Source organism: Triticum aestivum, chromosome 7B (genome assembly GCF_018294505.1).
Source record: "Triticum aestivum cultivar Chinese Spring chromosome 7B, IWGSC CS RefSeq v2.1, whole genome shotgun sequence".
NCBI lineage: Eukaryota > Viridiplantae > Streptophyta > Magnoliopsida > Poales > Poaceae > Triticum > Triticum aestivum.
In genome coordinates, this window is record NC_057813.1 from 121,764,412 (window position 1) to 121,778,058 (window position 13,647).

General features: G+C 47.5%; 1 protein-coding gene across 1 annotated transcript; it reads left to right on the forward strand.

Moving 5' to 3' along the window:
* The first annotated feature begins 6,306 nt into the window (after nt 1-6,306).
* Nucleotides 6,307-7,285, forward strand: LOC123160302 (chlorophyll a-b binding protein of LHCII type 1). The gene has a single exon (XM_044578106.1). It carries the CDS (start codon nt 6,382-6,384, stop codon nt 7,180-7,182), a length of 801 nt encoding a protein of 266 aa, XP_044434041.1. The 5' UTR covers nt 6,307-6,381; the 3' UTR covers nt 7,183-7,285.
* The last annotated feature ends 6,362 nt before the right edge of the window (nt 7,286-13,647 follow it).

The following is a 13,647-nucleotide window of genomic DNA, read 5'->3' on the forward strand; positions in this document are numbered from 1 at the left end:
CCTCCCCAAGGGCCCAAGGCGCCTAGGGTTGGAAACCCTAGGGGAGGTGGGCGCCTCCACCTTGCTTGGGGGGCAAGCCTCCCCTCCTGCCCCCCCCCCCTCTAGATGGGATCTGGAGGGGCCGGGCCCCTCTCCCCTTCACCCTATAAATAGAGAGGGGTTGGAGGGCTGCAGCACCCTTGCTTTTGGCGCAGCCCCTCCCTCCTCCAACTCTTTCTCCTCCTCCGTAGTGCTTGGTGAAGCCCTGCACGAATACCACGAGCTCCACCACCACCATGCCTTCGTGTTGTTGGAGTTCTCCCTCAACTTCTCCCCTCTCCTTGCTGGATCAAGAAGAAGGAGACGACCTCGGGATGTACATGTGTTGAACGCGGAGGCGCCGTCCGTTCGGCGCTAGATCGGATCTTCCGCGATTTGAATCGCCGTGAGTACGACTCCATCAACCGTGTTCTTGTAATGCTTCCGCTTAGCCATCTTCAAGGGTATGAAGATGCACTCCCTCTCTTTCTCTCTCTTGTTGCTAGAATCTCCATAGATTGATATTGGTGATGCGTAGAAAATTTTGAATTTCTGCTATGTTCCCCAACACCGGCATGGGCGAAGCACACTGTCAAATTCCTCCAAGTAGGAGAGCTTCCTGAGGAGCAGGAAGAGGCAGAAAGAGTAGCCCGCCGGTCTGCTCTGTACCAATTCGTTGACAACATTTTGTACAGAAGGAGACCAAATGGGGTGAAATTGAAGTGCATCTCCCGAGAGGAAGGACTAGAGCTGTTGGCAGAAATACACGGAGGCATATGTGGCTCCCACATAGGGTCGGGGGCCCTTGCCGGCAAGGCTTTACAGCAAGGTTTCTTCTAGCCCACCGCCCTCCAGGATGCGACGGCACTAGTAACCAAGTGTGAAGCGTGCCAGTTCCATTCAAAGAAGCTTCATCAACCAGCTCAAGCCCTTCAAACCATCCCTCTCTCCTGGCCCTTCTCAGTCTGGGGCTCGACATATTGGGCCCCTTCCCCCGTGTCGTCGAGGGCTTTGAGTACTTGTACGTTGCAATCGACAAGTTCACAAAGTGACCAGAGGTGGAAGCAGTGAGGAAGGTGACAACGCAGTCAGCCGTCAAGTTCTTCAATGACTAGTTTGCCGTTTTGGGGTACCCAATAGGATCATCACCGACAACGGCACAAAATTCACAAGCCATGCCTTCATGCAATACGTTGAAGATCTCGGCAGCAAAGTCTGTTTTTCCTCCATGGCACACCCATGGAGCAACGGCCAAGCAGAGAGAGCCAATGCTGAAGTTCTGTGAGGCTTAAGAACAAAGACTTTCAACAGGCTGCGCAAGAGTGGAAGGCGCTGGATTGACGAGTTGCCGGTGGTTCTTTGGTCGACCAGAACGATGCCAAATCGAGCCACCGGCCAGACACCCTTTGCCCTGATCTACGGGGCAAAAGCAGTTCTCCCCACAGAAATCATATACGGGTCACCTCAAGTGCTCGCTTATGATGAGCTTGTGCAAGAGCGACTGCGGCAGGATGACGCGACGCTCCTTGAGGAAGATCGTCTCCGGGCGGCTGTGAGAGCAGCACGCTACCAGCAAGCCTTGCACCGCTACCATAGCCGCAAGGTTCATGCCAGGAGATTTGAGGAAGGCAACCTTGTTCTTCGGCACATTCAGTCGGCCAAGAATTCCAACAAGTTGACGCCAAAGTGGGAAGGCCCTTATCGGGTAACACAAGTCACCAGGCCCGGCGCAGTCCGCCTGGAGATCGAAGATGCCATTCCAGTGAGCAACTCCTGGAACATCGAGCATCTTCGCAAGTTTTACCCATAAGGCACGGTTGCCGGGCCTCCCGGCAAGCCACCCTTTTGTACAAGCCTTGCCGGGAAGGCATGTAACCCTTTGTACAAAGCCAGGCGCAGACCTTGAGCACTAATAAACGAAGCACTGGCGCCTTAAGTTATAGTATGCATGCTAGGTTGAGTCTCCTCCTCGGTTAGGGTTGATAGTGCTTAGCAGCGGCTAACCCCTAGCTTAGAGGTCGAGTGCACGTCTCTCTGTTCTTCTCTGTCCTCTTTGGTTTGCAGGACACATAAGCATTTCCACTGAGCTGTTTGGGAGAAGGGAACGGACCGGTGCCCCGACCCCGGCAAGCCAAAGTTGTCGGGGGCTGCAAATACAAGTATCCGTCCGCGGCAAGCCAAGATTGCCGGGGGCTGCAGATCCAGATAAGTCTTTTATCGTCTATCATGCATTTCGTTATGGACTGGGATATGTTAAACCTCGTTTATCTCTAGGCTACCGTGCTCCATCTTTCCATACCCAGGGATTATCTCTTGCGTCCGAAGTTGGTCGTAGCCGCAGAAGCAAGGGAATAGAACGAGGAGCCTAAACCCACCTCGTCCCTGCCTCTGCCAAGAGTGTGAGAAAGGTCGAGCAAAATGGGGGAACGGCAAGGCCTGTTTCCGGGCGAAAAATGTTTATCTTGGATGGTAACGAGGATTCACTCCTTGTCGTGGGTTTCACCCGCGAACGAAAAACCCGACAAACTTCCCTTTTCATTAAAAACGTCCCGTACAGGTAAAGTTCATACGGAATGAAAAACATGAACAGGGGGATTACAAGTTCTAAATCTAATAAAGGCCCGAAGGCTTACAAGACTAAAAAGAGATAAGGTGCCCGTGATCCCTTTCTTGTCCCTCTCCTCAGGAAATGGAACAAGAAGGCAAAAGGGCAAAAGGGGCGCCTAGGCGAGGTATGAGCAGCAGAAGGCACCAGGAGAACATCCCGGTGGCCACCGTGAAGAGAGGCTGGTGATGATGATGACGGGAGAAGAGCTAGAAGACGAGGCAGCAGGACCGTCAATACGCTACGAAGGCGTCGGTGCCCGCGTACTCCGACTTGACAGCCTTGCCGCCTGCCCTCTTCCTCTTCCACAGCCTCCCAACGCCAGCCGCCCAAGGAGACGACCCCGAGAAATTCAAGGAGCCAGCGACGCGGATGATGGAGTCGTCGGTGCTGCCCCGGAGCGGCGCGCCCAGCGCCTAGTTGGACCCGTCTTCCTGCCGCTCTCTACCCTCGTTGTCGCTGCCGCTGTCCTCCCCGTCACTCTCGCTCGAGGAAGAATCTTCATCGTCGGAGGAGCTCTCCACGCAGCACCTTACGTGAGTCCCAAAGAGCCCGAAGATCTTGACGGAGAGGAGGCCACTCTCCATTAATTTGAAATGGAGAGTGAGCCCCTCCGTCAAGCTGTGGACGCGGGCAAAGGACTTCCACCCTCGACGGAGATACATGACGTGAGGGGCGGGAAACTCGACATCAGCCCATGTGCCGCTGTTCCCGCAACCCCTCATATGCAGCCGCAACGCCTGCGATGGATCCAGCTCCATCTCCCGTGCAAACGGAGTCGGAAGGTGAAGACGACAGCGCGGTGGCTAGCACAGCCTGATGAAGAACTCGCAAGGGTTGTCCCTGACGTGGCCCTCCACCGGATGAGGGGCCGCTGGCGGAGGCGAAGCCAATCTGCCACCCCGTCCTCCTCTCCCTCGAGCGCCACGGCGGCCTCGACCTCGCCCCCTCCCCCTCCCTCTAACGAGTGGCTCCGCAACTACGAGCTCTTGGGGAGGAGCGATGCGTTGTCGAGCCGAGACCCTCGCCGCCACCGATGAAGCGTCGCCACGCCCCCTCGCCATGACAGAAGGAAGGAGAAAGCGAGAATGGGGAGAAGCAGATGACGGAGGATTGAGAGGCGCCGCTCCTCCCGCTCCCCTCTTTATAAAGGGGCGAGGGCGAGGCTCGGCCGCCCCTCTCGACCAATCCGGCCCATTGAGGCGACCACGGGCGGGGCCGTCGACCGCCCTCCCCGCTCAATTGAAGGCGCGTGGGAATCGGCCCGCACGCGCGCGACTTCCTGTATCCTGCGCGCCTGTCATTCGCTCTGCATCATGCATGCAGCGAACGTGGCACGAAGGACGGGCGCAATGGGACGTGTGGGGCGGCGGTTCTCGAGTAAGGGCAGTAAATGAGCAGCGGCCCTGCGGTCTCGAAGAGACACGCGAGCCGCCTCTTTACTGTCCACCACAAGATGACGCCAGCATGCTTCGGTCACACACGCACGCAAGACCCCCATGTCACGCATTCAACGCGGGTCGTGGGGAAGCGCAGCGGACGGAACAGTTACCGCGGTAAAATCTGCCCCGCCTGCCCGCGCACCGTTCTGGGCCTGGCCCAACAACGTGTCGTGCTTATGTATGGCCCAGGCCCGGGGGCTCTTGCCGGTGTACAAAAGTAGGGGCTCTTCTTTTGACCCCTTTATTTGTGCACGGGCAGTCAGGGCCATCCACCACGGCCACGCATAACAGGGCAAGGGAGGGAAGCCAGAGAGAAGCCAAAGGCACGAAGCAAACAAAGCAACATCAAGGACCAAGGCCACAGAGACAGGATGGGCGAAGCAAGTTTCCCTGGCAAGGACTCTTGCCGGGGCAGCTCGCCCACACCAACGGAGCAAGCCACCTTCGAGCCCACCATCTCCAACACCAACAAACACATTGGGACATGACTCAGGAGGCACCTCCATGGTGGCATGCAGATCTTTGTGAAGACAAAAGATATTCAAGATCAGATGAGAATTGGAAGGCAACGATCCTCGGCAGGGTTCTTGCCGAGGAAACCTACAAGACCCCCGGCAAGGTCCTTGCCGGGGACAACAGCGCGCCACGCCAAGACCCTTGCCGGGCCACCCGGCAAGACCTTTGCCAAGGGCGCCAGCGGGGCCACTGCCAGGCCCACACCAGCCAAGCCTCCGCCGCAGTTCGCATGCAGCTGCCGACCCAACCAGCTGGGCAGGCACCTGCGTGGCAGCATGCAGCCCTTCGTGGAGGCTCCACCACCGCGCCATCTCAGCTTCTTATCTGCCTACATGGCACCGCATGCATCGCTGGCCAGGGCGCGTGTCAAAGCAACGAGGAGCGGCGACGAACGAGATGGGCCTCGCCCCCGTCCCCGATAAAGTGAAGGGACACCTAAGCCACACATTAAATGCGTCTTGTCCTGTAATACGGGCGATAAGCTCGCAGCGCTGTAGAACTTTCCACCTCCTGTGTGCCACTGTGGCAGCCCCTTTCACCTGTAAAAGGAGGCCTATTGCGCACTGGAAAAGGATTCGGCTCTTTGGAACCAGGCAGCACCCATAGCTAGTTCGAGAGCTCAAGAACACTGAATATATCCACCAAAGCAGGATTGTAGGGTTTTACGCATCCTTGCGGCCCGAACCTGGGTAAACTATCTTTGTGTTGATTACTAGTCCTGCTCTTCTCACAACTCCGCGCCCCGCAACCGTAGTAGGGATTCTTGTGATCCCATAGGTGTCGTTTCCCACCGAGAACCATAAAAATATTATATTCAACCATTTGGCTTAAAATAGGTTAAAATTGTAAAGAAATGCGAACATAAAAATATGATAGAGATATCCAACCAGGAGTACATGGTATTTTAGTTCTATCGGATTTGCTAATTCTCGGTCGATTGAGATTTAGTTAAATTTAGTCGTCACTAGAGTATCATCCATCACAACGTGCAAGTTTTAATATTTTTCTGAGCTTTGAAAACAAACACTATAGTTTAAAGAAATATAGCACGGTTATATTTTTTGTGGGTTGTATGAACAAATTTTTGTGCAATCGACTGGGAATCAATCATTTTAATTTTGCGTGTTAGAGGGCTGAGCACCCCTTGTTCTGCTCCTACCCACACGGCCACACCTAGTGTGGTGCCTCCCTCTTCTCTATGTTCTCTCCTACCTATCAACGAAAAATGCACAATCTTTGTGTATTCGTGACAAAAAGGTCGTTACTTAGATTATAGTATAAACTGCACTTTCTTGTAGGAAGTATAAACTGCATTTTTTAGCATTATTCGTGTCAGTTTCACTTTGCACCATTGCATATGTCCAGACCTTGCACTTAACACCAGCCACATGTTCGAATTATACACTACGGTAACCAGTCAAAGAAAAACATGAATTAGGCACTTTGGATCAGGTAACATAGTTTAGTCACAAAAAAGCACAGATCCACTCTTTTCGCACGACCCCAGAAAATGTCTAGATCGATCTTGACATCAACACAACCCAATCACCTCTCACTAAGGAGATTGCCAGTTATCCATAGCCACAAGTGCATCTGATCCTCTCGCTGCACCAATGGCATCACAGCTACCGATTTCTTTCTGTCCATCTCCTTCTTGTGAGCTAGCGTACACCAGGCACTCTCCCCCGTGGCCTCTGCTCGCTGCTGCCTTAAATAGGCCCCTCCTTCTGTTCTGTTCTCTCAAGCCATCTCACACTCCAGCCCCCCTCTCTCTCTCGGACAACTCCGATCAGCAGAGCAATGGCGGCCACCACCATGTCCCTTTCCTCCTCAGCATTTGCTGGCAAGGCAGTGAAGATTGTGTCATTGTCGACTCTCTTCGGTGAGGAACGTGTCACCATGCGCAAGACTGCGGCAAAGGCAAAGCAAGTTGCCTCTAGCAGCCCGTGGTACGGGGCTGACCGCGTGCTCTACCTCGGCCCGCTATCAGGTGAGCCACCGAGCTATTTGACCGGTGAGTTCCCTGGTGACTATGGGTGGGATACCGCCGGGCTCTCAGCTGACCCCGAGACCTTCGCCAAGAACCGTGAGCTGGAGGTGATCCACTGCCGATGGGCTATGCTTGGCGCGCTCGGTTGTGTCTTCCCTGAGTTGCTCGCCCGCAATGGTGTCAAGTTTGGCGAGGCTGTTTGGTTCAAGGCTGGCTCCCAAATCTTCAGCGAGGGCGGCCTCGACTATCTCGGCAACCCCAGCCTCGTCCACGCGCAAAGCATCCTGGCCATTTGGGCTTGCCAAGTTGTGCTCATGGGCGCTGTCGAGGGGTTCCGCATTGCCGGTGGCCCACTCGGCGAGATTGTTGACCCGCTTTACCCTGGAGGCAGCTTTGACCCGCTCGGCCTAGCCGATGACCCTGAGGCGTTCGCGGAGCTCAAGGTGAAAGAGATCAAGAACGGCCGCCTTGCCATGTTCTCCATGTTTGGCTTCTTTGTGCAGGCCATTGTCACAAGCAAAGGACCGCTAGAGAACCTCGCTGACCATATCACCGATCCCGTCAACAACAATGCATGGGCATTTGCCACCAACTTCGTGCCCGGCAAGTAAGACACCTACTAGGGCTGAGTTGAGAGCTGGCGGGGTGGTCTGATATGTACTACCATGATGTAAATTATAAGGATCCGTGCAAATGCATTGTTTGATTCATCGATATTCATCTTCTTTTTTTCTTATGATGATATTCATCTTCATGTCCCGCTTCTAGCTACTTGTAGTGATCACCTGGACAATTGGGTTTATTTAATTAGTACAACGCACACTCTGCTTCGCTAGACAATGACTTGTGGTAACTTACGTCAATACATGACGCCCAAATTTGGCACTCCCACCATAACATATTATAAGACGTTTTTTGACACTGCCTTGGACTCCAAAAAGGTCTTATAAAATGTTCGAAACTGCTCCACGGATGATACATATGTCTGATCTTTGCACGACAGGTAAATCAAGCGGCCGGTGCCCTTCTCGATAATATATGCATGTCCTGCTAGATTTCATCATCGTCTGTCAGCCATGCAATTCCTGTCGTGTGCATAGCACAAATCTAAAACGTCACAGAGGGAGTACATGGTTGAGGGCTTGTTCATGTCGTAGGCCAAAATACTTGTACTAATTACTACTCCCTCCCTCCCATAATATAAGACGTTTTTTGACACTATACTAATGTAAAAAAGCGTCTTACATTATGAGACGGAGGGAGTAACTAGCACGAATATCTAAATTAGGGTCGCCCAAATTTGGTCCAACGGGAGTAAGTGCTATGGTGTTGTTTCCTTCATGTTGTGCCATACGTAATAGTACTGAACTTTTTTTACCGATAACAGTAGGTGATTGTTCAAAACTGCGACACTTATTTTGGATCCGAGGGAGTACTGTTTATATTTGTAATTTTTTGTTTTTATGTACAAATGAATCTAAAATGAGAAGGTTTAGGAATTCCAATTAGCTAATGGAAAGCCTTAACGCGCTTCAAACTGATGATATCTTTTCCTTGTGGTCCTTAAGAGCAGCCAATTAATTTTCTCCTTAAATTTTCTCATGCAATTGTATAAGCTTGGCTGAATTCCATTGAAAATGAAGTCATTCCTTGTTGTCCAAATTGCCCAAGCAAAGGTTATGAAGATCTCCAAGAAGAAAGGCACAACCGAATGGTTTCCAAAATGCTCAGTAACATTTTGAAGCTGTCCTACCCCGGTTGGAGGATTCCATTGACCACAAATATATGACCAGCAAACCTTGGGAAAGTCACAGTGGAAGAAGATGTGGACTCTGGTTTCTAGGACACCTTGGCCACATATGAATACATGATGCATGTGTACGTAATACTAACTTTTTCTGATGATGAAAGCTTCTATTAATGTCACAATTGCAATCAAGAAAACACAGCCGCAAAAGGGCATGCAAACATTATTTTATAACTACAATAGGTTAAAAATGAGTTGCACACCGTACTATGTATTATTACAATAGTTTCGACTATATATGTCTAAAATTTAAGCTTTTCACTAGTGAGGCTCAACTTATATTACGTCTTGGATATGTTTTGCCAGCTTGATGAGAAAACTAAATAATTGTGCTTGCCCTGCCCAGTTTAAAGAGAGGTGAAGGAGAGAGAAAAGGACAGTGATGGCACTAATTATGTCGCGGAGAGATGATAGAGTAGACAATGTCATGTCACTTGCTACCTGGCATATGTGGCGCCAAATTAGCTAACATACATGGTTAGTTTTATGTTACTGAATTGGTGAACCCTGATGCAGACTACACTATTATCTTGGCCCCACTGGTGTGAAAGGTAACTTTTGTGCATACTAGATGACCCGTTGCGCCCATGGCGCAAGAAGCCAATTAGAACCAAGTATTATTTGGGTATTGTAGGGCATATGAGCACCTTAAATCGATTGAAAGAGAAAGAAATAATAGCTGATTTGAGGGGGTAGATCCATAAAATCCATTTATCAAATTTCATGTCCAAACAGGTTAATTACAGAAAACAAAACCTTATCAGCCAAGAGGGCATTCATATTTCAGATCAATATGGATTCATAACTTGGATCATACATTCATACTATAGAGGGGGCAATCCAACATATTGTGTATAAAGTAAAACTTAAAGTACTTAATAATGAAGTTTCATGAATCATCTCAAAAAATTCTGACATGCCTTCCACTAATTGTCATGCCTTGTTCAAGTTTAACTTGCATAGGAAGTAGAACCGGGGAAGATCAGATACATGACTATTGTTAGTTGACCAAACTGAAAGACCTAGTAAAACCCATGATACGAAAAATCTCATCTCAGTAAACAAAATATAACTATATAAACATGAAGAAAAAAAAGGCTAAACAACACCAACATTAGAATTAAAGAACATGCATGATAACATCTACTTGGACAAGAATGGTTATAACTAAAATATATTAATGTAACTAATAAGCACTATCAAGTTTCCAAAAGGATGTCTTTTGCCCAAAGATTACTGTAAAATCAAATTAAGGTTACAACACCTTATTCAATTCTTATTCAAGCAACATGAACAATATCATCCATGGAGTTCATTTCTAAACTCTACACTTATTCAGCAAGAAGTTCTAACTTCAGGATGGGTGTTTATTGTATGTTTTGAGAGATGTACAAGCATATTAACATGTTAGCTCGGCAAGTGGATGTATAAGCTAGCAGTTAGTGTAATCAGAAAATTGTAGTTTTCTTACTGGACTATGTAACCCTTTTTAGCTAACCATACATCTCTATAAAACAATTACTCAAAATAAATGATGGATTCCTAGCTGACATGATCAAGGAGGAGCTAATACATGCATATGCATAAAATGAAGCATTCATTCTTCTCCTATAACACAGAACCATTGCGAAGGAAAAATAAACTGCATGTGTCACAAAACAGAAGTATTCACAGATGTACTAACAAAGCGCGGTCACTTTGTGTATTTGAACTATTAAGTCAAATCTTGTATCTGAAAATGCATGGTATACAAAGATAATAGGCGATCGATACTGAGAAAACAGGGCAACGAGAAGTGATTTACCTGGGCTCTGTATCCGTAGATTCACACTCGGAACTATCCATCAAAGTTCTAGCCTCTGCAAAAGACAACAATATTGAAAACTAATGCTATAAATTGTGAGAACCATAGCCTAAATAGATAGAGAAACTGCATACTCAAAAAACTCCAGAATTGACATTTAAATTTAGCCACTGGCAACAGCTGGAAGATGCCAACTTACAACTGCTTCACATTCTTTCAGTTTGCTAACTTTGCATGGTCGAGTCAGAACTCACCAAGTTCAGTTTAGATCAACTCAAGAAACTCTATCTAACTAACAAAAAAAGAAGAATGACTACACATATTCTAGCCTGAAACAAGCTTCAGAGTGAAAACAGAGTAGTCGAAATGGCAAAGATTCGCAGCCACGAACACACACACACACACACACACACACACACACACACACACACACACACACACACACACACACACACACACACACACAAATAAGGAGACTATTCCATTCACACTCCTACACAAAACTCTTCAAATAACTACAAGAAACATAAATAGTCTTGATGCCTACAGAGCCACTGAGCAAAAGAAATGACAACAAAGGTGTGGCAAAACATAAATTCTTGGTTTTGACTCGTGTTTTCTTCAAATCTTGGTTGACATAGAAGATCTCCAGTAACACCTCATAAAGCCTTAGGGGCGTTTAGAGAGAATAGAGTTATTGAATGTAAGCCTGCCAAGCAAGCAAATAACACAAAAGGCAATTCTTAAGAAAATCTAATTGTTAGGAATAGCAATCTGGTACTACCTGGAGGCCAAAGCCATCATATATGCAAGTCAAGTGGGAGGCCAAATGCCAAAATACAAAAAGCGAAAGGCATCATAAATGTAACACTAATAACAATTTTCCATTGCACGTCTTCAACCTTTCCCCCCTGTAATCACCTTGATCCTATCAACACAACAATTGAAGAAAACATGAAGTCGCGGTACAACTGAACTATACGAACCGGAAGAAGGATTATATCATTTATTTTTATTCTTACCATAAGATTTCCTTTACGCTGCTGCTCTGGCCTTGCTGATGATGCCAGCAAGCCAAACCGGGTGGTGTAGCACTTTCTCGGAAGTATCCCAATGAGTAATCATCCCAACGAAGAGCGGAGGAGAGTACTTATAGTGGTGTTTCTGTCACACAAAAGGTGTCATAGTTCTTGTGTGAAGTAACTGCTTGAGCTTCTTCAAATATTGTTACTGTCCTAGTGGACGAATAAACCAGAGTAGCATGGATAAAAGGTTTTAAAATAAGGATTATAGAAACTTTTAAAAGTAAATAACATAAATGAAAATGAGAATTGTGTTTCCTACATTGAAGAGATTAGGTGCGGAGAGAATTTAGTTCATGATAAGAATATATCAAGTGTGTTAGTGCGACGGTAATACCAGTTACCTTATATCATACTCATGGTATTTGATATCTGTGTTCTGTAGGCGGATCACCCTAAAGTTATGAAACTCCTCCCCGTGGGATTTTATTACATTCTATGGTCATGTTTCGTCGTTGCCACAAAATGGTCATCTCCACAATTAAGGTCCTTGGACCGGAACCAAGCATTAAGTTTCATGGATTACCATTATCTCATATTGTCTCAGGTCCTCTTTAGACCCCTCGAGACCGTAAGTAGTTTTCTAACCCTAAGGCTAGGTGGATGTAATTGTGGCCATCCTTCTACAGGCTAAACCCCATAGCTTATATAGACGCTAGGGGGTACCTCGGGTTATACATGGTCGGTTGCCAAACTAGGGATAAACATGTCGGTTGTCAAAGTTGTCCTTGGAGTACACATCAAGTCTTCGGCAGAGTCCGTCTTGATCACGTCGAAGTTTGAGACCTCTGGAGTCCTTCCTCATGAGTACGGTGGGTCGTAAGCTCGGCCCATGGACTGTGGGCCAACTAGATTGGTGCCCCCTAGTTCAGGACACCGTCAATGACCATGTACATAGGCGTCCATAACAAGTAGACCCACTCATGCGTGTATCTGCTACTATTACTCCATCTCTCGACCGCTATCCAACATGCATCTTAAGGTATTAAGTTCATACAAACAGAGTAATGCTTGGAGCATGATGACATAATGTAGACAATAAAAACCAAGCAATATGATTGAACCCCGTCGTTTTCCCCTTAGTAGCAACAATAATACGTGCCTCGCTACCCCTTCTATCACGAGGTGGGGACACCACAATAGTGAACCTACTACTATGCACCACTCCCGCTGAAGATAAATCAATCTAGTTGGCCAAACCAAATGGATAGATTGTAGAGCATTACATTGCTATAACAATCACACATAATAGAAAAGACTCAATTACTTTCAATGAATAATCTGATCATAAACCCACAATTCACCGAATCCCAACAAACACATGGCAAAAGAAGATCACGTCGAATATAACTCCATGGAGAATGTTGTGTTGAATATTAAAGATAGAGAGAAGAAGCCATCTAGCTAATCACTATGGAACCGTAGGTCCGTGGTAAACTACTCACACATCATTGGAGGTGCAGCAACATTGATGTAGAAGCCCACCGTGATCAATTCCCCATCCGGAAAAGTACCTGCAAAGGCCTCTAGATGGGGTCGCGGAAGAACAGAGGCTTGCGGCGGCAGAATAATTTTTTGGGTCTCGCTCTAGTGGTTTTGGGATTTTAGAGAATTTATAGAAGTGGAATCAGGGCAAACAAGGTCAGGTGGCGCCCCCCTGGGATGCGCCGTGTGAGCCCGTGGCCCTCTCCTACATCTTTTGGCCTCCTCCCGAATCTTTTAGGATCCCTTCTGGTGTGGAAAAAAATACCGTAAAGTTTCATCGCGTTTGGACTTAGTTTGGTACTATTTTTTGTGAAACGATAAAATAGGCAAAAACAGGAATTGGCACTAGGCACTAGGTTAATAGGTTAGTTCCCAAGAATGATATAAAATGGCATATAAAGTATACGAAATTGATAATATAATAGCATGAAACAATCAAAAAATATAGAAACATTGGAGACGTATCAAATACGTTCAACTCAAAGTAGATTGTGTTCCATGCACACCACCATCATAATTTCCCCACACTAGTTCTCACTATGGTGATTAAGGGTTTCCCCGTGGATGCTGCCGCACTAAGGGTTCTCTGTTGTTCACATATCAATCGCAAAGGCAAGGAATTGAGGCTTTTACTGTCACTTTGAATTATCTCAACATCCTAACCTTTACAACGATAGTAATATGCTCCATGGCCAAACTTGGCAAAAATGTTGGTTGGGGCCCCTTCACAGTGTCATTTGTTCTGGACCCCTTTAATATATTGGCCGCCGTTTCTTCATAGGAACCCTGATTTGGGTGTTCTTAGGATCGTTGAAATCGCATGAACAAGGCAGATATACCTGTTTCATTGGATCTTTGATCTAAGAAATTTAAAATGTCATATTTCAATACTCCAAAG